The sequence below is a fragment of the Prinia subflava genome, chromosome 28 (genome assembly GCF_021018805.1).
Source record: "Prinia subflava isolate CZ2003 ecotype Zambia chromosome 28, Cam_Psub_1.2, whole genome shotgun sequence".
In the NCBI taxonomy this organism is placed as follows: Eukaryota; Metazoa; Chordata; class Aves; order Passeriformes; family Cisticolidae; genus Prinia; species Prinia subflava.
Genome location: NC_086274.1, coordinates 2,879,787 through 2,900,870, shown reverse-complemented (window position 1 = coordinate 2,900,870; position 21,084 = coordinate 2,879,787). Strand labels below are relative to the sequence as shown.

General features: G+C 40.8%; 1 protein-coding gene across 1 annotated transcript; it reads right to left on the bottom strand.

Annotated features, from left to right (window-relative positions):
- Nucleotides 1-1,825: 1,825 nt before the first annotated feature.
- Nucleotides 1,826-20,180, bottom strand: LOC134562475 (cell surface glycoprotein CD200 receptor 1-A-like). The gene is made up of 6 exons (XM_063419879.1): nt 19,914-20,180; nt 7,840-8,148; nt 6,916-7,170; nt 6,046-6,142; nt 5,076-5,127; nt 1,826-3,808 (listed from the first exon to the last, which is right to left on the bottom strand). Exons 1-6 carry the CDS (start codon nt 19,999-20,001, stop codon nt 3,686-3,688), a joined length of 924 nt encoding a protein of 307 aa, XP_063275949.1. The 5' UTR covers nt 20,002-20,180; the 3' UTR covers nt 1,826-3,685.
- Between the last annotated feature and the right edge of the window lie 904 nt (nt 20,181-21,084).

Here is a 21,084-nt window from a genome sequence, read left to right as displayed (position 1 = left end):
GCAGGAGAATGTAGTTGTGACTCCTGCACGCTGTTGTGATGCAGAGACTGGGTAATGTCTGAAACACCACTTTTCCCAGACTCTGTTATTAGGAAAGCTGTTTGAAGCAGGTAAGTGAGGATATAATGACCTTTCTGCTGATACCTGCAGCGTAACCAAATCTCACATGTTGTTGTCATGGTGATGAAGGGCTTGACCTTGCTCCTGTGAAGTAGATTCCAGAGAGTTGCTCAGAAATTGGTGCATGTACAGAATCTGTGTTCAGCCTCAGGATTTGGGGTGCATCCATTTTTTAGCACTCCACTGCCATCCTAAAGAATCCTGATGAGCAGCTACTCTGTGGAGCAGCAGAGAACCTGCTGACGTGCTGTGCGTGTGAGCTGGGTGCTCGGGACTCTCTACAGTCATAAGATAACTGTGATTAGCAAGTGCTTGTTTAGAGCAGGAATGGCAGTTAGAAACTGTCAGGAGACTGAAACGTGTGTGAAGATAAAATACAGCAGTAAAAGTGCACGATGCAAATTTACCAAAATTAAATGTTGTGGCGCGAGCTAGAGCACTGGTAAACGTGGTTAAAGCCAAAACCTTTCTGCAGGGGATGAGCTGAAAAGCTGCTGACTTTCTTCCTGTGACTTTGCAACATGCTGGGGAGTTGAGAGGGCAGGCTGGCTCGACTGCTAAGAAACAGCCAACACAGCACTTTTGTGGGGAGGATGTCTGCACCACAACAGCAGCACAGCGCAGACAGGAGCAGCAGGCACCCCGAGGGAGAAAGAGGAGAGCACAAAGGGACTCTCTGCTTTAGAATTCTGTGCTGCTGGGGACAAAGAGCGTACCTGTGCATGTGTGTATACATAAGACTCTTAATTCAATATTATTTATCACAGTCACAAACTAAAATTCTGTTTTCTGCCCATAGCAGGTCTGAGTGTGGAACAAAGTAAAGGACAAAGAAAATAATCAACCAGTTAGCAACTTAGCAATGTCTAGGTCTGGAACTAATGTGATTTAGTCCAGTGTTATAGACCTGTGAAGGATCATAAAACCCTACAGCTAGACAGGTTTGCAGGTGATACACTTCTGTAAATATAATATATATTGTTTATAAACTGGCAACAATCTACTTCAAGAGCTGATGAACCCCATTTATGAACACTGAACAACATAAAACTCTTTCCTGTCCACAGAAAAAAAGCCTTAAGAAGTGATGGCATTCTATTTTTGAGTGGGATAAAAGATCATTGGTCAGTATAACACCTATTTCAAGTGAGGAATTTCAGAGGATTATGCCTGTGTTGACTGGCTCTCTTCCTTGGTCAGCCACTGGAAACTGAAGTTCCTTTAAAAGTTGTTTGTAGCTGCTTGATATTCAGCTTTGATCCCTTCCCCTCTAAAATGACATGCAGAAATGGAGAAGAGCAATACTTGCGTGCAGAGAGACCTGGACGAGGGTGGCTGTTTCATAGCTGCTAGAGTGAGAGTAAATAACCAACTGGATCAGTTTATGCAATACAGTTTAAACTGTATTCGTTTGAGTAATACATTTATGAACAAAAATCAGTTTAGAAGGCTATTTTCCAAGTACTGTATCATAGCCCTTGGGAGCTTGGCTCAAAAGAAAGCTCTAACAATGTGTGTCAAAAGGCATTTCTAAATCTAAACAAAAAATCCTGTTCTTGTGATGCTGCAATCAGACCAAGTACCCAGTCAGTCTTTTAAATAAGAGGTAGTGAACAGAGGTTTACAAATATATTTCTTTACTCTTACTGTAAAGTTCAAACTTACATCAATCAAAAAATTTTGAAAACTGCTACTATATAGAGGACAACATACTTTACTTATTTCCAAGAGATATTTTATGAAGGTGAGAATGAGTCACCTCAAAATGAAACACAATAAGAGACATAAGCTAATTTACATACAAAAAAGTGAACTTGCAAGTACATTGAAATAATATCAGTAAAATATCTAGACATACAAATGAAAAAAAACTTCAATTGTGGTAGTTAAAATAAATATGACTACAATTAGCAAGAATTTTAGTCTTTTTGTATGTTATTGCACATTTATAAAAGGTATATTTGTACTTGTTTGGTGTTATGAAATATTTTATGTTTATGTTACTTTGGTAAGAGTAGCCTATGGGTTTTGAGTAACATAAGTATTTTATAGTATCTTAATGCTTATACTCTTAAGAAAGAGGGGAATGTCATATCTTCATAGAATTTTAGAGAAAAATAATATATCAGTGATCTGAAACACAGAATGAACATATTTATTGGAAATCACAAAATCATAGAGTGGTTTGGCTTGGAAGAGACCTTGAAGATCACCCCAGCACTGGCAGGGTCACCTTTCACTAGACCAGGTTGCTCAGCGCTCCATCCAACCTGTTCTTGAACACTGACAGGGATGGGACATCCACAGCTTCTCTGGGCAACCTGCTCCAGTGTCTCACCACCCTCAAAGAAAACGGATTTCCTCCTAATATCTAACCTAAACCCACTCTCTTTCAGTGTGAATCCATTCCCCACTGCCCTGTCACTGCATGCTGTGTAGAAGTCTGTCTCGGTCTTTCTTGCAGGTTCTTTCCAGGTAGGAATGCCACAATTCTGTCACCCCAAAGCCTTCTCTTTTCTAGGCTGAACAATCCCAATGCTCTCAGCCTTTCCTCACAGGAGAGGTGTTCCATCCCTCTAATGGCCTTGGTGGCCTCCTCTGGATCTATGCAAACATGTCAATGTCCTGCATGTGCTGAGGGCCCCAGAGCTGTGTGCAGCACTGCAGGTGAGGTCTCACAGAGCAGAGCAGAGGAGCAGAATCCCCTCCTTCCCCTGCTGGCCATGCTGCTTTGGATGCAGCCCAGGATACAATTGGTTTTCTGGGATGCAAATGCACTTTGCTGGGTCATGGCCAGCCTCTCATCCACCCCAAGTCCTCCTCAGGGCTGCTCTCAATCTGTTCATCCCCAGCCTGTGCTGATACCACGGGTTTTCCCAACCCAGGTACAGGACCTTGCATTTGGTCTTGTTAAATGTCATGAGATTCCCATTGGCCCACTTATTGAACTTGTCCAGATTCTTCTGTATGTCATCCCATAATGGCATCTCGAAATACTGGATATGAACCTAGCAAGTGAATTAGTCATGCTAGTGCAGTCGCCTTCTCAGTGAATGACCTTCTAAATTTGTCCCTTATTTTCATTTTAAGAACCAAGTCTTCCCTACCTTTTGCTATTTGAGGTATTCAGTGATGATCAGTCCCCATGTCATGTGTTACTAACAAATGTATTAGAAAAAAGTGGCTGTTGGTAGAAGAGTGTTTTGTTTTAGTTCAGACAGAACACTCCTCTGATCTCCCAAATGTGTGCATCATAGTGTCAAGTGCATAAAGTAACAACTACAAGTGACTGACAAAATAGGATCTCCACGACAAGCACAGAGAAGGGAAGACTGGTCACAACTTCTTTTCCAGGAAAATCTGTGGTGTGTGGTCAGTCACATCTTCCAAGGAAGAAAGCAAAACGGGGGAAAAAGGAACTATGGACTCATCAGCAAGAAGAGTTGTTTGAGCAGACCCAGTGATCTATGCTGCCCCAAAAGCTGAAGAAATCCTCTGAGAAATTTCTTTCTATAACCAGTCTTCTATAAAGTATCTCTTTCCTTTTCTGGTGTTGTTGAATCATTCATGTTTCTGGACACAGGTCTTGTGGAAGATTCTGCCTCACTGTCAGATCAGACACTGAGTTGTAAATTACATTTTCCTTCTGCACATAAGTAGTATAAGGTTCCACTTCCATCGTGTCATCCTAGCAAAACAAAACCAAAAACTGTGAATACAAGGAGGAGTTTAGCTTGGCAAGGCTCTGCAAATCTTTCATCTGGACTGAAGAAAAAAACTGGGAAATAGTGGTCTCATATTTACTCCTCTTCAACTAAAGAAAAAAAAAAAACAAACAAAACTCTCTTTCTTTTTCTACTAAGGAACATGGATTACTGTTTCTGTCAAAGACTTGGAGGGTGAAGCTGAAGTATTGTTTCACTCCTTTATCTTCCCTTCTACTCCACTTCTGTTTGCCTGGAAAAAAATTTTATTAGGGTCTAATTCTCTAGAAAGAGCAAATAATATGCTGGAGCCTTGACCTTGATTCGTTCCTCATCAGTCTGCAGTTTCAGTCTACAGACACGCTAATAGAAGTCCTGTGACATGACAGCAAGAGCACGGGTCCTTAAACCATTATTTGACATTAATGCAAGTGTGTCTGTCAGCAGCAACTGGGAGGGAGGGCAGCAGAACAGCAGGAATACTAAGAACTAGAAATGATTACATCTCTTCAGAAACTGAAGCATCTTTTTGAGTCTAGTGTATACTGTGGGTGCACGGATACAATATAATTGTAACACAAGGTAGAGGTGCTGTTATTTGGATTTGGCAGCAGAGAACAGAGACAGAGCTTACAAGTGAATTTCCCAGCTACACAGGAAGCCTCTAACCACACAGGGAATCCAATAATATCTCCCAGTTTGCAGCTCAGTTCTCCTTCCATTGTCTTGAGTAGGATTGTATCTTTGATTGTGGATTGACCAAGCAAGATAAAGAGTGGCCTTCAAAACTCACACATTATCATTCTGGAGACCAAAAGGGATAGTCTTTTTCTCTTGGGGTCTGTTAACCTTGTTGCTTAATCTTCTTGTTCACTAATAGTTTTCTTAATATCCCCCAACCCATGCTAATGACTCCCTTCCTGATTATCATTTGGAGAGCAATTGTGGTCAGAGTATCTGATAGGACAAGAGAAATGTGGTGGGACTTCCTCCTTGTTAAAGCTAAAGGACGGCAGTAGCTGAATGTTTGCTGCTGGAACACACCTCTAGTGTTTGCTCCAAGTCAAAGTTATGGTGAAGATAAGCTTTGTTCTGTCCTATAAAGAGCTAAGGGTAAATATATCAGACATAGTAGTACCTGCTGAAAGCTGAGAGTAAAAATCTAATGTTCTCCCTTCCCTGATCATGTTTCCAGGGCTACCAGAATTCACCATGATTTGGTGATGGTCTAATTTGCATCCTTCTCCTTACCTGTTGGGAATGTATAGGAGCAATTTCAGGAGGCTTGGTTTTGTGGCATAGTCTGTGAAAAAGAAGACAAGTATTAAAACATCTTTGGCTGGATCACAGTTTTGTTTCTTTGATCAAAAGCTTATGAAGCATTGTTTTTCCTTGTCTTCAAGAGTAAAACCTTTTCATCTCTCTTCTCAACTTTTGATCCTGAATTATAGCACCCTACCTTTCCTAAGAGATCTTTTCTTATGTTTGTCAGAGCTTATACATAAAATGGAAGTAGATTAGAATCAAAGCCCTCTGTAAAGATATACATTTTGCAGTTAGTGAAATGGTATTGGACTAATTCTTCACCTCTGAGGGAAGAGGCCTGAAAGGAAAACAGTTTTGTACATGCAAATAAGGAACCTAACTGGGGTTTATCAGTACAGGTGCTAATTCAGCCTTTCAGTGCACAAATAATTTCTGTCGTTTTTCCTCAGAACTCCTTTTTTTTTTTTCTTCGTAGGAAATCCTAAAGGGACTAGAGCCCAGCTTCACTCAAGGAATTTTTAAATAAATACAGATACAATCTGCTGTCCCTTCTGTTCATATGGCAGGCTGGCATTGCTCAGTCCTCTGGCATTTAGTGGAACTTATTAGGCAGTAGAATCAATGCCCTGATCTAACCAAGAGAGATACTGGCAGACTATCACAGTATCTGAGGTTTACTCTCGCAGATTCCTATCAGAATGAAGTGTTCCCCTTTAGGAAGCAATGCAATCAGGGTCCTTGGCCAACTTCTTCCCATTTATATTTTACTCAGGGGCATTATTCTGTGCAGATGTACAGTGCAGTGTCTGCAGTACAGAAATACTTGATGTAGTTAATTGGGTTATTACAGCAGCACAGAGTGATGCAATCATATAATTTCAAGACACAAAGAGCACTTTAAAATTTCTTCTAGCACTAAACAATTTTTCCTTAGCACCTTAGCATACATACATACCTATCGCTGTGGAGCTTGAAACAGTAAATGACAGCCAACAAGGTGGTAATGATCAGAACACAAATGATGCAGGCATACAGGAAAAAGTTGGTTTTCTCTAAACATAAAGAGACAGTCTCAGTTATATCTTCTTCTCAGTTCCTGTATCATTTCAGTAGAAGATTACAGTTACTTTAATGGATACTTGCATTTTCAGCATGCTTATAAAACAAATAGAATGTCCTTCAGCAGAAGGGAAAGTTAGTAATGAAACTTTGCTGAGAAACACAATTGGAGTCTGCGTCAGAGGCAAAAGTAGATTCCACAAATCTCACAGTGATCACTCATATTTTCACTAAGCCACACCTGAGTTTCTCTCAAGGACTCAGAATTTCTCAGTAGTTCTATTTATTCTCAAAGGCAACTAGAAAACCAAAGACCAGAACCCAAGGTTCATACAGTGTCAGACATTCACAGCTTGGAATGAAGGAATGTATTTTTTCTGCTAGCCACCCAAGATTGGCTCTCTGTCTCTCTTACCATGGCATTAAAACTTGTATCCAAAAAAAAAATTCTAATATTCTCATTCTAAGTGATTATTCAAACACAAAGATAATGGCTCCTTTCTCTCTGTTTCCAAAAGCATTTCCACTACCAAAAGAACACTACCACACTTATATGTATCCCTCTTAAGGAAGAAAGCATTAGGAAATATTATCCAGAACACAAACAAGCTGGTGATGTTTCTGGGCAAAGGCAGGTGGGGATGTTACTCTTGTCTCTACAGGATTACACTGAAGGTTTCTGTATCTCTTAGAGATTTTCCTTCCTAGAAGGAACAAGGGCTGACAAAAGCTGAACAGGGCTCTGAACACACAAAGGGAAGCTCACCTGAGGAGCAGCAGGCTATGGACTGGCTCCAGTTCCCAGCTGGGTGGGACACCACGCAGGTGGTCACATTGGTTCCATTGGTGCTACAGGCCGTGAACTTGCTGAGAACAGTCACTGTCCCATTGTCGTGGCACTTCTCCTCCGTGCTGGAGCTGCTCTCCGGGAGCCAGGAGAGCTGCGCCGGCGGCTTCCCCGCCGCGGCCTCGCACACGGGGCTGCCCTGCTCGTCACAGTACAGGCTCAGCCTCGGCGGGGCTGCAAAGCACCAGCAAGGGGAGAGGCGTGCAGTTAGTTTGGCACAGCTGGGCTGGGCTGTTCTTGTTCTCCACCCAAAATGAACCCAGTGAAAAGAGGAGAATGAGGTTGGGGGTGTCATCCCATCCCATCCTATTGCAGCAATGTGGACCCAAAACACAAGACACAAAGATGAGGTCTTTTTTTCCCTTTTTCACAACCCTCTCTCATCCAGCTGAGCCTTACCACTGCCATTCATATCCTCTGTGTGTACATGGGAAATTGCTTCACACCTGTCATTTCTAACTAGACAGTGGAAAAAGGGAACAGCAGAAGGGAGAAGAGTTATGGGAAATAAGGAGTAAGAAGACACAGAGATACTCCCAATGAAATGCATGAATTTTTCCCATCAAGAAACGTAGAATCACAGAATGGCTTGGGTTGGAAGGGACCTTAAAGATCCTCTAGTTCTAACCACCCTGCCATGCAAAGGGAAACCTTCCATAAGACTGGGTGGCTTCAAGTCTCACCTAACCTGGCCTTTCACATGGGACATCTACAGCTTCTCTGGACAATCTGTTCCAGTGCCTCACTACCCTCACAATATGAATACTGTCTTAATATCTAATCTAACCCTACTCTCTTTAGTTAAAAAAAAAGAAAAGCCCTCCACATTTGCACATTCCTTACCCAGCACAGTCAGGTGGTACGTTGTGTGAAAATTCCCTTCTGTTGATGCCACTTCACAGCTGTAATTTCCTTCCTGGGCTATTCCCACTTGCTGTATCTCAAGGGCAGGAGCCAGATCTGCACTGAATGTCCAGTTCATGTTGTCACTGCAGTTTGTTTTGTGTGTCATGTTTGTATCAGTCCTGTATACCAAGGTGCAGAGTCCTCCGACCTTGGGGGTTATTTTCCATATTAGCATACTTATTTGTCCTTGGATAGGGCAGGTGAGAACTGAGCTGTTGCCTATGGTCACTGACACTATGTGGTTCCCTGAGGAGAAAAAAAAGAGAACGTGTGAGAAGGAGCCCAGGAGTTGTAGAGGAGCTGTGAGAAGGAGCCCTGGACTTCACAGGGAAATGTCTGTGGTGGTACAAACAAGGGTGAGGCCATGGCTGTGTTCATCTGCATGTGGTCTGTCATCTCTTATTACACCTGTGGATTATGGAGCCCATGGCCTGTCACAGCCAACCCCTGCAATACAAATTTCCCACTGAGGATCATCTTAGTGGATAAGGCTGGATACTGGAGCAGGACCCTACTCCTGCCCATGACCTTTAGCAGTTCCACATCCAAAGACTGTGCTTGTATCGGCAAACCCTCCAGTGGGTTCCTCACAGGGCTTAAAATACACAACTATGACTACTGCATCTGGCCACATGTCAGTGGCTTTTCTCTGTAACTGTTGCTGCCAAAAAAGTAAACTTTTACTTCTGCATCAGACAAAATCCAACGCTGTGGGCAAAGGCCTTGTTTACACCTCTCAGGCTTTACGCAGGTGCACATAACACTGGTGGAGCTTTGTGTAGGAGGAAAGGATTTTGCCTCATGGTCTGGGGTTTTCTTTTATTTGCATTAGTGTTCCCTCCATGTACAAAGGCATCCTCTTTTGTGAGGCACTTGTGAGACTGAGAGAAATGAAGTCTGAGGCACAGATTGCAATCCAGTGTGAAGAGTAGGTGAAGGAATGGGATTTTTGAGTCCTTTGGCTTCTGCTGAAATTAAAAGCAAGCAATCCCTAGATTTCAAAATGTGTGTGAATGAAGCTTAGCAATTAATGTGTTTATAGGAATAATGCCCATTGCTGTTGTCCAAATAAACCTCTATTTACCACTTCATACATTTCCTCTTAGTAGGTGGCCATTAAACTTTGGGACAGTAAAGCACTGATCTCTCAGTTCTCTGTCACTGGTGGAACACAAGTTGCTCTTTTCTATGGGTGAGTAATGGTTTTAGTGGCAGTCTGAAAGCTGTGTGTGAGGAGAAAACCAGAGTACTACTTCCAAAACCTGCATTAATCTAGACAGACAGCTAAAGTTAACCAATATGATTGATACTGACAAATAACTTTTTCACAAGTATTCCAAAAATATTAACCCCCTCCCCAAACCTTACAAGCAAATACACTAAAGCAGCAATTGAAAGTTTGTCCAGGATATGCAAAGAATTAGAAGATTCAATTTTTGCATGATTGGTCAAATCCTTGTCAGTCTTCTTCTGTGGCACAAGATCTAACTTTTTTGGGTTTCACTACCCCCTACCCAGATCTGGAATTATATTATTTCTCCTCTCCAGCACATTAAGAAGCCCAGTTCTTGAACATTTACAATGTTGGAAGAAGTGGTCTTAACGAGCATTAACTTTAATTGGTCAAATCATTACTATTAGCCTCTGAGAAAAGTACAGTTGGTTTTACCATAATAATATTGTCTGAAATCTCATTACCTTTTTAACCTAGGTGAATGAACCATTTCAGCTCAACTACTTCTGGTTTTATTTGACTGTTTTCTTGGGAAATGATTTCTGACTTGCCAAATGAACACAGTTGACTGCATTTTAAATTCTTATATATTCCTTTAAAGGTTTTTGCCTTTTCGTTTTGAGCATTAAGTATCCTTTGGGTGAAGACTCTTCAGCTGTTAAGAGTGTTCTGTGATGCAGAACTCTGGAGGTGTTTTTAAATGACAAGTATTTTTCCCCTAATGGCATTGCAAGAGAATGTGAGGTGTGTGTTTTAAACTCAGATGATTTTACCAGGAGTGGAACTGAAAGAAGTCTTTTGTCTCGTGATAGTTTCTGGATGAGTTCAATGAGTGTCTCTGAGAAATGGACAACAAAGTGTTTCCTCTCCTAGCTGAGCGTTGCTGAGAGCCTCAGAGCTCCAAGTCCTGCAGGGTATGGCTGACCTCAGCTGAAAATGACCAAGCAAACCTAAACACTCAAACAGCCCATATGCTGGAGCTGGGCGGGATTTGGATAACGTTTGCAAATGTTGAGCAAGAATGACAGTGCTGTGCCTATTGAACTGCGTACACTTTCATTTACATATTAAAGCGGCAGCATTTTACTTGTCTTTCAACTCAGCATCTCCTAAGCAGCTCATTGCAATGTCAAAGTTCCCCAGTATAAGGGGTTTTCATGCTTCAAGGCTGTAAAGAAAGAGGCAGTGAAAGTGGTGCTTTTTGCTATGCCTTCCTGTCATATTCTCCTCTGAATGAATCAGGTACCATTCACTTCAAATAAGAAACCACATCAGAAAGCTTAAAATCTGCTGAATCAAGTTTAAATACAATTATAGGTTTACAGAAAATTTGTAGAAGGCTTATGAATTCCCTTGTGTCTTGTTATTACTTCAGAAGGCTTTTAGTAAGACAAGAATTTTTCCTAGATGGCACATTAATTAGTAAAAAATCTTCTTGCTTATCTTATCCTCACAGGTTGCTACTTTTGCAAAGAGATCTCATTAATATAAAAGGTTAAACTGTCTTCACTTTACTGCCCTCTTATTGCTAGAGTGCATGTAGGCAGCTTTAGTGTAAATATTAATTGCGAATTTTCTTCCTTGATTTGCTTTTTTCTGGCATGTTCTGCTAGAAACATGATCTTTTGAATGCTTTTACAAAAGAATGTGTCTGCCCAAAATCCTTAAAGGTTTGGTTAATTTGTGTTTCTGAAGTGACTTTGAAGTGAGTCACAAGCAAATTAGGACTGGGCCTGGGTAATACTTGATGGGGAACTTCCAAACCATGAAAAATAATGTCATCCATTTTCATAGACGTTTCTGATGAAGTTTCTATTTCAAGCTAAAATACAATCTCAGAAAATGTCAAAACTTGATAGGTTTTACCACAGAGTTAAGCTTTATTCAGAAACAATCCAAAATGTATATTCCCAGAAGTTAATATGTAAATAGCTGTGGGATCCCCAAGCACAAAGGCAGTTCTTTAAATAGAAATTATCCTCATCCTTATCCTATCCTTCCTGATCAGTTTTAGTATTTCCTCCAGTCTGAAGATGTTGTTAGGACCTCATGTTGGACTGAAGTTGGACATATTCTGCTTTCTCTTTCTAATGAGCATACCAGAAGCTAACTATGTACCTAAAAGTTTTAGATACTTTAGATTTAAATATTTTATTAGAACATAAATCAATATGCCAGAAAGTGACCGCTCTGCAAGGGACTCAGAATTGCTGGCTTTACTAATGAAAATAAAAGACATGAAAATAAATCTCCTCTCTTCCCTCTGCCCCTAAAGAACAGGATTTTTCCCTCAGTCCTCTTTTCTGCTCCACAAGCTTTTCTTGACGTGTCAGGTTGCACATTTTTTTACATGATCACACCTGAGCTCCTTTCCCCTCACTTCCATGACTTCTTGTGGGTCTGCTACAATCCAGCCCTTTGCAAAGGTCTCCTGATCTGCTTTCTTTGTCCTCCTTGTGCTGCCTGCCTCAGCCTGTGCTCTTGGATATGTACTCAGAAGCTCTGAGGGAAGACACAATCTTCCCTTTCCTCTGGGAAGTTCACTAAACCTTAGAGGGTGTATGTCTACTCTTCAGGAGAACTAAACAAACAGAAGTATTTCTTGTGGTTTAATCCCAGCTGGCAACAAAGCCCCACACAGCCTCTGGCTTACTCTTGAAGACTCCCCCTACACTGGGATGGGCAGAGAATCAGAAAGGTGAGAAAACTCACACGTGAATAGGTAAAGGAAAAGCTATGGACACAAGAAAAACAAAATATCCCAAGGGCAGGTAGGTGTGCAGCCATTTCCAGGAAAGCAGGACTGTCTCATGCACGATGGTGGCTTGGCAAGACAAACACCATTGTTCCAAGCATCCCTTCTTTGTTCTTGCCCCAGTTTTATGTGCTGAGCATGATGTCACATGTTCTGGAATATCCCTATGGCCAGCTGGGGTCAGCTGCCCTGGATGTGTTCCCTCCCGGTCCTTTTGGACCCACAGTCCACTCACTGGTGGTGTGAGAATCAGGAAAGGCCTTGGCTCTGTATGAGCACTGCTCAAAACGTCCCTGTGATGTCAACACAATTTCCAGCATAAATCCAGCTCCACAGTAACCACTATGAAGAAAATTAACCCCATCCCTGCCAAAAACCAGCCGAGTATTCCATTCTGTTAAGGAGAAAAGATTGAGTGCTGCAAGTGTTTTAATTCAGGCCACACCACTGTTTTCTGGAATGATCTTTCCACGCTGCAAAGTGGCTAAAAGTCATTTGCTGCCATTTCCTCTGTGATAACCAATTGGTTTATGACCGGTGCATTAAGGCATCCACATCAGCATTTATCTACTCAAAGGCTTAGAAACAAACCAGCACGTTGCACAGCTACACCTCTCGAGGTGAAAACTCATCTTACAGCTGAGCTGAACCAGCAGCTTGCTGTGGCTGAAAAAAGGAGATAATTAGTGCAGCAAAAGCCTCAGCCTCTGTGGACCTGCGGAGAACAAATGATTTGAAGAGGTGTGAGCTATTGAGCTCATCGTGGTGCAGTGCTAACTGTAGGATGGTAATTAAATGTCAGCACTATTAACTATTTCATTGCACACAAGAGAGAAGAAATGATGGGTCACATATTTATTGTAAAAAATATTTCATTTTCAGTCATGTCCTTCACAATTGACTTGTCTCTGGAAAACAGCAATCATTTTTCTATTAGCTAGAAAGAGCAGAGCTCAGGAAACCAGATTTCTGTCACACAGATGTGGAAAACAGATATCTGAGTCAGGTTCTGGGAGTACTGTACAGCACCAGACTGAACCATTTTATTTTGGTTGTGAATACAAATCCTTTGTGATCAGGTTTCACCTTGGAGACTCATCTGACAGGAGCAGCCCTTTAGACTGATGTCCTCCAATTTGACTCCAGCCTCTGAAATCTATCTAATTATGCCATCTCTCATTGTCTCTCCTTGACTCTTTCAGAAGACTTCAAGCCATGTCTGCGAAGGTTCTCAAGCTCTATTGCAGTGCACTGAGTGCACATTCCAATGCACTGACAGATTCCACTTTTATTTGAAAATAATTTTGTTTGAAAATGGACATATCCTCTCTCAGGAAAAACAAACTCGGTTGAGCAGTTCACATTTGTCTTTCAAAAATGTGCTGGTTATTGTTGTCAAGGTAAGATTACTATAATTTGAAAAGAGTGGGGGAAAGACTTTGCTCCATTTTTTTCAGTGTGGTTTATGCAGTGTGTTTGACAGCTCTCAGGAATAACTAGTTGCATCAGCTTCTTTGCAGTATAACTTGTTTCGTCATTTCTCCTGTTTCTCACACACTTTCTCACATAAAAGAAAAAAGGTTTTAAAAACAGGAACATTTGATTGTGAAGACAGGTTTTAAAAACAGGAACATTTGATTTGAGATGGGAATCACTGCAAATCAGAGAAGGCTACGCAGATTGAAAGTGCTTTTGGTTGCTTTCAAACACAAAAGATTTCCAGCCTCTGTTATTCTTCATACCAGGTTTTAAACCACAGTTGAACTTTTTATTGCCTCAATTTCCATGACAGCCTCTTGCAAAAATTAGCTGTTAAAGAGGTTTTTGCACTCTAAAGAGACTGCTTTACTTTCTCAGATATATCTCTCAGACATCCCATTGATTCTTTATTTCTTACTGTAACAATTTACCAGAGCATTTTGAGTCATCTTCCCCCTACACCCCCTGCACATATTAAACTTAGAGATATAATGAACTGAAACAATGATTGTACCACAGCCAATGACTAACTCTATCTTGGAATGAATGTAGTATATGAGTCACAGCAAATCATGATCAAAAAGGCAGCACCGGACGCTTGGAAGAGTTCAGATACAAGTCTGTGTTCTGCATCTGTTTTCCCCTTCTAGTGCCACAGAGTTCCTGTGACACCCAGCAAGGCTCGTCTGGAATGAAATGAAAGATAAATAGAAGCTCTTTGTACTAGGGTAGAAATTGCTTCTGTACTGACAGACTCCTCTATAGCGTAGCTTTGTGACTGTGAAAACATAGTCACAACAGCATCAGACAGAGTGTAGGATAAAAACCACCCCCGTGTTTCAGGTGAGAATTAAGTAGTTAGACTGCTTTAATTTTCATTACAGAAATTCATCAAATAGCTGACCTAGGCTCATATGTATCTGTTTCTTGAAACCTAGATCACAGCTTTTTCAGCACGGATCTGAAAGGACACATTTAAAGATTTATACCTTTATCGCTAGTTTCACACTCACATTGCTTTATCCAGACTTATCATTATTCCTTGAAAAGATGTCCTATTTTCATTTCATTCTAGTTACGCTTTCTCCTTATCTTCAGAAATTCCTTTCTTCCTCATACTCAAATTGTTATTTTGCTCTTCTTTTAACACATTTCTTTTCTGTCCCCACTACCATGCCACTTGCAGTACTTTTCTCATCACCAGTACTGTCTCTCTTTCTTGCTGTTTCATGCAAGCTGAAATAGTAACCTCACGCACTTTGTCACTGGTTTTACAATATGAACTGCTCATAGAATGGCTGGATTTTTTTAGATTGCAAACTTAAACATGACTTTATTTGTTGCTGGGTGATGAGGACACTGATAGACCTCAACAGCAATCCCAAGGTTTCAGTCTTCCCATCCAAGATGGAATATACCTTTGCAGTTGCCAGTTCCTAGTGTGTAAGTTTTCTATGATCTTTCAGTCCTCTTAAGCTTTCTCCATTATCTTTTCAAACAGACTTCCAAGACAAATCAAAAATCAAGCTGATTTTGAAGGCAATGAAAAGATGCTAAAGCTCAATTAGGTAAAGATGTGTTTGATGCAGTGTCCTCTTGAAAAAAAAGCTGAAAAAATAAAGGGACAACTACATGATGGATAAAGAACTGGGTTAAGGAGAGAAAGAAAAGGCAGTTAAATGGAGGCGTCTGGTTGAAGGTAACTTGATCATGTTTTTCAGCACATGATTTTCGCCATAATTCCATTTAACCTTTTTACTAATGGCATTGGCTGCGTTGGGAGTGTGTGAGGAAATTTGTTGAAAGCAGGAAGAATACAGTGTTACTAGTGTAAAGAACTGATATTTCACACAAGACGAACCAGTTGAGTTTGATGAGTAGAATGTTAGATGTGTGCTGAAATTCAGCAGCTAAAAATGTCATAATAATAAAAACAGGTAGTACAAAAATTTTTGACTGGAAAGTAGAATACAGAACCATGCCTTAATCAGTATTAAAACCAGCGTTTTAATAAAATGGGTGCTCGTTTTGGTGCTCAAATTGTATATAAAAAGTGTTTTCTAATGTAATGCCTGTAATTCGATCAAGTGATTCAGTGATTTATCCTCACATAAATAGGTTATGTCTCAATATAATATGACTGTGTAGAAAAAAAAGGATGGGTACACTTCTTAAATGAAGAAATTAGTTTGTGTTCAAATAATGTCTCAGAGTCATGCAATTTGGAGAACAAACACTGTTGGCCAAATCCTCAGCTGATAATAAATCATCTCTGAACTCAGTTAGCTGTTGCATAGTACACCAGTCTGCCTGTAAACTTTGAATTTTGCTACTCCTGAACTGTACAAAGTAAACAGATCTTCCTCCTTGCAGAATGTGAGCTGAAATGGATGAGGGCAAAAGGGATTTGCACTGGATGTCAAAGTGCCTCGGGTAGTATTGCTTTCAGAGTAGCACTGTGACACCATGTGTAACAAAATGCTTCCAGTTCTCTGTATAGACACAGATACAGATTATTCTGTATTTTGTTCTATGTACTGAACTTGGCCTTTTGCTCTTGGCCATGTGAGAAGAAAAATAAACCAAGTACTTCTCAGGGTTGCTGTTCCCTGAGATTCTCCTCGGGGTTGCTGTTCCCCGAGGTAATAAGGTTTTCAGGCTTCTCTAGCCCAAAAGGTTCCATGCCGGAGCCAGAGAAGACAAGCTGAGTCCGCCAGTCCGTGTTTTCAAGGTTGTTTATTTTTAATTATCTCTCAGTTTTTTCCCAGCTTTGCAAGGCGTCCCCAGCAGAGCAGGACACGCGGCGGACTGGGGCGGATCAGAGAGCCCCGCACCTTATGTACAGTACCCCTGACCTAACCACCATCCAAAACGTACTTTTTATTTACAAAATTTTACCAATGCCTACTACCTATGCTAACATGCCGTTTCTAGTCTAAACCCATCTCTAAAATCCAACTCAGCCAAAGATGGGGGACGAGAGCAAGAACAAGGAGCACAGGGGCCACTCCCCAATTCCTCCCTCTTGTCTCTTCAGCCCCATATACTAAAAATCCTAGATTCTACATTTACACTCTGTGATAAACTAACTACTACTTATTTTGAATTCTTTCAGCTTGTGATTCTTCATACATATGAGTATTCACTCCCATGGCCAGGGATCAAGAGCAGTGTCTTCCTAGGCTCTGTGTGAGGCTGGCTGACCCCCTTGTACAGATCCCAAATCCCCTGTCCGGTCTCCAAACCCTCCAGGGTGGCCAGAGGGATATCCTGGACTCCAACAAGTACTCTTCACTTATGCTTAAGCAGCGTTTTCCTACTAGTCTAAACAAAAATTGATCCTTATCTGCAAACTGTAGGTTGTGTGCCTTCTTTTTCATATTTTGCAGAGAGCAGATAAGGAACTGCTGTAAAAACATCCTTTGGACCTCACTTTTATATTGTTAAAATCTCAGTTGTACTTTGTTTAGTGCCTACCTTTAGCATTGCCGTTTTCATCCCAGCATTGTCTTATTCAACACCAAGAGAAGGCATCATAAAAAAATCCTCTACGCTTTTTTCTTATGAATGATTGCGCCTCTAACTACAAAATAGGTCAGCTGTGAGTTTTAAGTAGCACGTACCTCTAGAAGTGCACTCGCAGTTAAAGAAAATCTGCTTGCTTTGTAAGTCATGAAATATTTGGTCAGTTTGGAAGACTGAACTTCCTTCTTTCCATGGTTTTGAAAGCAGACAAGTTCAGACATAAATGCACTCTGCGTTTGGACCACAGCAAAGTAAAATGTCGGTATCAGAAAGGTGCATTCGGAAGCTTCGACTATGGCAACTTAGATATGTTCTAATAAAATCTTTGCTTTATTTAATGCTTTAAAAGGAATTCTTTTAAAGAATTTGGATGAGAAAAACAGGCTGCTTGGATTCAGATGTTTTTAGGGTAAAGGAAGTCAGAATGAGTCCAGCACATAGTCCCAAAGGCGCAGCAAAGAAATAGTGAAATGGAGACAAATGTAAGTTTACCATAATAGGGTTTTTTAGGCTATGATTTTTTGTATCTGGAGCAAGATTCCACCATAAACTAGAATAGAGGGCACCCGAGAGAGGTGCAGTGAAACATACTAGGGCAGAGAGAGTCAAAAGGCAATGAAACACTAGTACACTACTGGAAAAGAATGTACTGGTTTTATTAAGGAAAGAAACTAAATGAAAGCAGTAGCATTCAAGGAAGTTACATATGCAGGCAAACTTGCCTGTAGCTAGGTTGTTCTGTAAATCAACTTTACTTTTGCTCATCTCATAATCTGTTATTCCAGCACAATGTCACTGACTCCAGTTTTTCACTATTGATAAAACTGAACAACCATGGGGAATTGCATCTCATTACTGGGAATGGATTTCTTGCAGCTTCCTGTGAAATACTTGGACACATCCATTGTCACAGGATAGAATACAGAGGCAGGACTTACCCAGTCAAATGCTGCAAATGTTCTTTCAATGAAAAGAGATTTATTGCATGGACTTCTCATGGAAGAGCTTGCCTGTCCTTACCACTCTCCCTCAGAGTATACAAAACCACTTGAGGTGTTGTGTGCGCTTCATTAAACTAGAGAAATCTTTAGAGCATCACCAAAAATATTTTCATGTTGAGTCTTTTTCACTGCTGCTACTAAGAATTGTCACAAAAGGATTTTTAGTAGACATTATGCCCCAAGAAATTCAGTAGCTTATTATCCACCTCTATGTGAGGGCAGATCTAGGTATGACAATTAAGAAGCAACCTCAGCCTTTTTTCTGAGCTGCCCCATCTGTTGTGGTAAAAACTAACCCAGTCACACAAAACAACATGCTAAGGAAATGTTAAGGAAAATGTTAATGGAGATAAAGTCTGGTTACACACAACAAGTTTCCCATGACTATTTCTTTCAGAGTAGCTCATTGTAGTCTTCAGAAGGGGGGACATAGTTCCTTCTGAGCTTCATGCAACACTGAAAACTAAAATTATCTGGGCAGAATACACACATTGGATCAGCTTGACACATTTAGCCTGTGATCTCTGGAGAAAATAAAACCCTTGCCACTAGATATTCCTCAGAAGAGCCACCCCAACACTTAAGGAAACAGGTTTAGGAGCAGTGCTAACTAAAAACTTCCCATCACATGTTGGGTGCTTTTTTTGGCAGCAGGTGGGGGGAAGAGGTTTCAGGTGTGAAATTAGATTTTAAAATAATATTTGCCAGTAGGATTCCCCTTTGTCTCCCCATTTTTCTTCAACATTCAGTGGTGTATCCAGACTCCTTTACTTTTTGAGCAACTGTCTTCAAAAACGTAGACTGTCTCTGATGCCAACATAATCAATGTGCATGAACTTGAGCGGGTTCCTCAGTATTCTTTTGAATATATAGTTCTTTACCTAGAGAATAGGGACAGATCTTTTACCATCAGTGTGCCTGTTGTGATTAGTGATCCAAAGTTTAATAATTTTCATGAAGTATTTAATTTTTATTTCAGGGGGTAGCACTGAGGTAACCATTTAGAATCCTTCATCATCACACCAAACACATTATAGATGGGTTTGGTTCCATCACTGCCTACAATGACTGCATCTGTTTTTCTTTAAAATATCACAAAGGAGATATTTTTATTTTCTGACCAAGTGGAATGAAGTAACTCCTGTCCATGTAGTTTAGTTCTATCCGTCCCTAATAGCAATGGTCACATGCCTGTTACATATTATTCAGAGATGTCTAAAGTTTGGATCTCATGGATCTATCTGCCTTCTTCCTCCCATACAGAAACAGTTTAAGTTTTTAGAACTGCTGCTCAAATCCTTAGTTCCATTATCAAATGCCTGCATTGCTGTATGGTGTCTGGAAGAGCACAAGCTCTAAAAATGCAAATGAGCAGTATGTGGGAAACATTAACTGCATTAAAATCAAGTAGGTAAACTGCATTAAAATGAAGTCAACTACTAAAAGAGAGACAATTTGGACTGCCATTTCCCTTGGTACAAAAGCCTTTCCCATCTTGATACCAGCCATGCCCCTTAGAATGGAATTCCAGAAGCTGCTCCCCTCTATCAGCACATCAGAGACCTTCCACTTCTCCTCCAAAAGACACAAGAGATCCCTGCCCTATTTCAAAGAGCTGCAGCCTCTCTTCAGCAGAAACTACATGTCCAAAAGCTTCAAGCTCCCAAACACTTTCCCAGGCATATTTTTAGTGGGACAAAAGGCTCAGTTTCTCAGATGATGTGGATTTGGAGGTTTCAGTAAAAAGGTTATTTGTGACAAATTGTACGTTCCCAGCTAAGGGTCACTACATAGTTGCCTACACGGAAGTCACAGGGAAAATACTTGGCAGCCTTGTGACCACCAGGAGAAGAGGAGCAGGAGTGGGTGCTGGGAGTGCATATCTTAATTGTGCTTCATAATTTTTAGCACTTAATAAAAGTGACAGAATTATTTATAGCTTTTATAGAAAGAAAGGAGCTGTGCACATTTCCCATCCTTACATCCCAAATGGCCAATTGGTCCCAGTTTGACTCACCTGCCAATCTCATGACCATGGTGGTGGCGAGCAGCACAAAAACATACACAGTCTTCTGAGCAATCTTCATGTTGGTTCCTGCTTTCATGGCTCAGGCAGCTCCGTCACTCCATCCATCCCTCCACCAACTTAACTGTGGCCATGGGGAGCATTTCTTGCCTGCCAGTACATCCTCAGCAGCCAGTGTCAGTGTTTCCTCTCCCCCTTTCTCATGCCTCTCCTTTAGCTGTGCCTGCCCCTGATTGACTGGCTCCTCAAAGCTGGAGAGGTTCCTCCTTCTGACTTTTCAGAGCTTCCTGTGCTGAGAACCCAGGCAAACACTGAGGAAACAGGCTGAGCAATTCTGCCTTCCGTTCATTGGCTCTCCTCAGGAGGGTGATGAGTGAAGATAAACCCTGAAGCAGAGTTCAGAGAGAGTAAAACCAGAAGAGATTATTCAATGTTGAGTGTAATATCAAAAAGGATATCTTAGCCTTGGGAAACTAGAGTGAGAGTTATTCTTCGTGTTTCTCACTATTTTTACTTCTTCTACTTCTTTATCACATCTTCGGCATAACCTCCAAGAAAATTCTTCCTCATGTCTTCCCCCCAAAAAACCACATCATAAATCTTCTCTGTAATAAACATTTTCAAATATTTCTCTCTTAAGTACCTACTTAGCACATGGAATTCTGCACTTCTCATATATATATACACAGCCTCATGTGAACTTTACAGTCCGGGCCTTGTGAACCCTTAAATAAGTTGTAGGTGTACCCTTGCTCGATCCCCACCCCTGCCAGCTGAAATATTACAAATCCAAACCTCACTTTTTGCAGAATCTGAAAAAAATGAGACTATGGGACAGTTTCCAGAAAAATTGCAGAATATCCCGTTCTGGAGGGCTGAAACAAGGAAACAGTAAATATTTCCAAAATGAAATGCTGATACTTCACATTTAAATGATGCCTTTGTTTAGAAACTGATCCAATTTGAAGGGGGTAGAAATCTACAAAAGCCAAAATATTGAGCAATTTTTTTTTTTTGGCAGAACTGAAATTACATTTTTCTCTGGATGACAAAACTAAAAAAATTTCCACCATTATGTGCCCTTAATGGGCCTGCTTAAATGTGTTATCCCAGAGGATGGGCTTTCCAGTGAGCAGCAGTGAAGTTTGCATGCTGAAATTTC

What these genes read in the sequence shown, in the direction of transcription:
- LOC134562475 (XM_063419879.1), bottom strand. Translation starts at nt 20,001, where the DNA reads ATGAAAGCAGGAACCAACATGAAGATTGCTCAGAAGACTGTGTATGTT. An exon ending in CATAGCCTGCTGCTCCTCAG is followed by an intron (nt 6,143 to 6,915) that starts GTGAGCTTCCCT and finishes CTTTATGTTTAG; the next exon opens with AGAAAACCAACTTTTTCCTG. An exon ending in TTCAAGCTCCACAGCGATAG is followed by an intron (nt 5,128 to 6,045) that starts GTATGTATGTAT and finishes TCTTTTTCACAG; the next exon opens with ACTATGCCACAAAACCAAGC.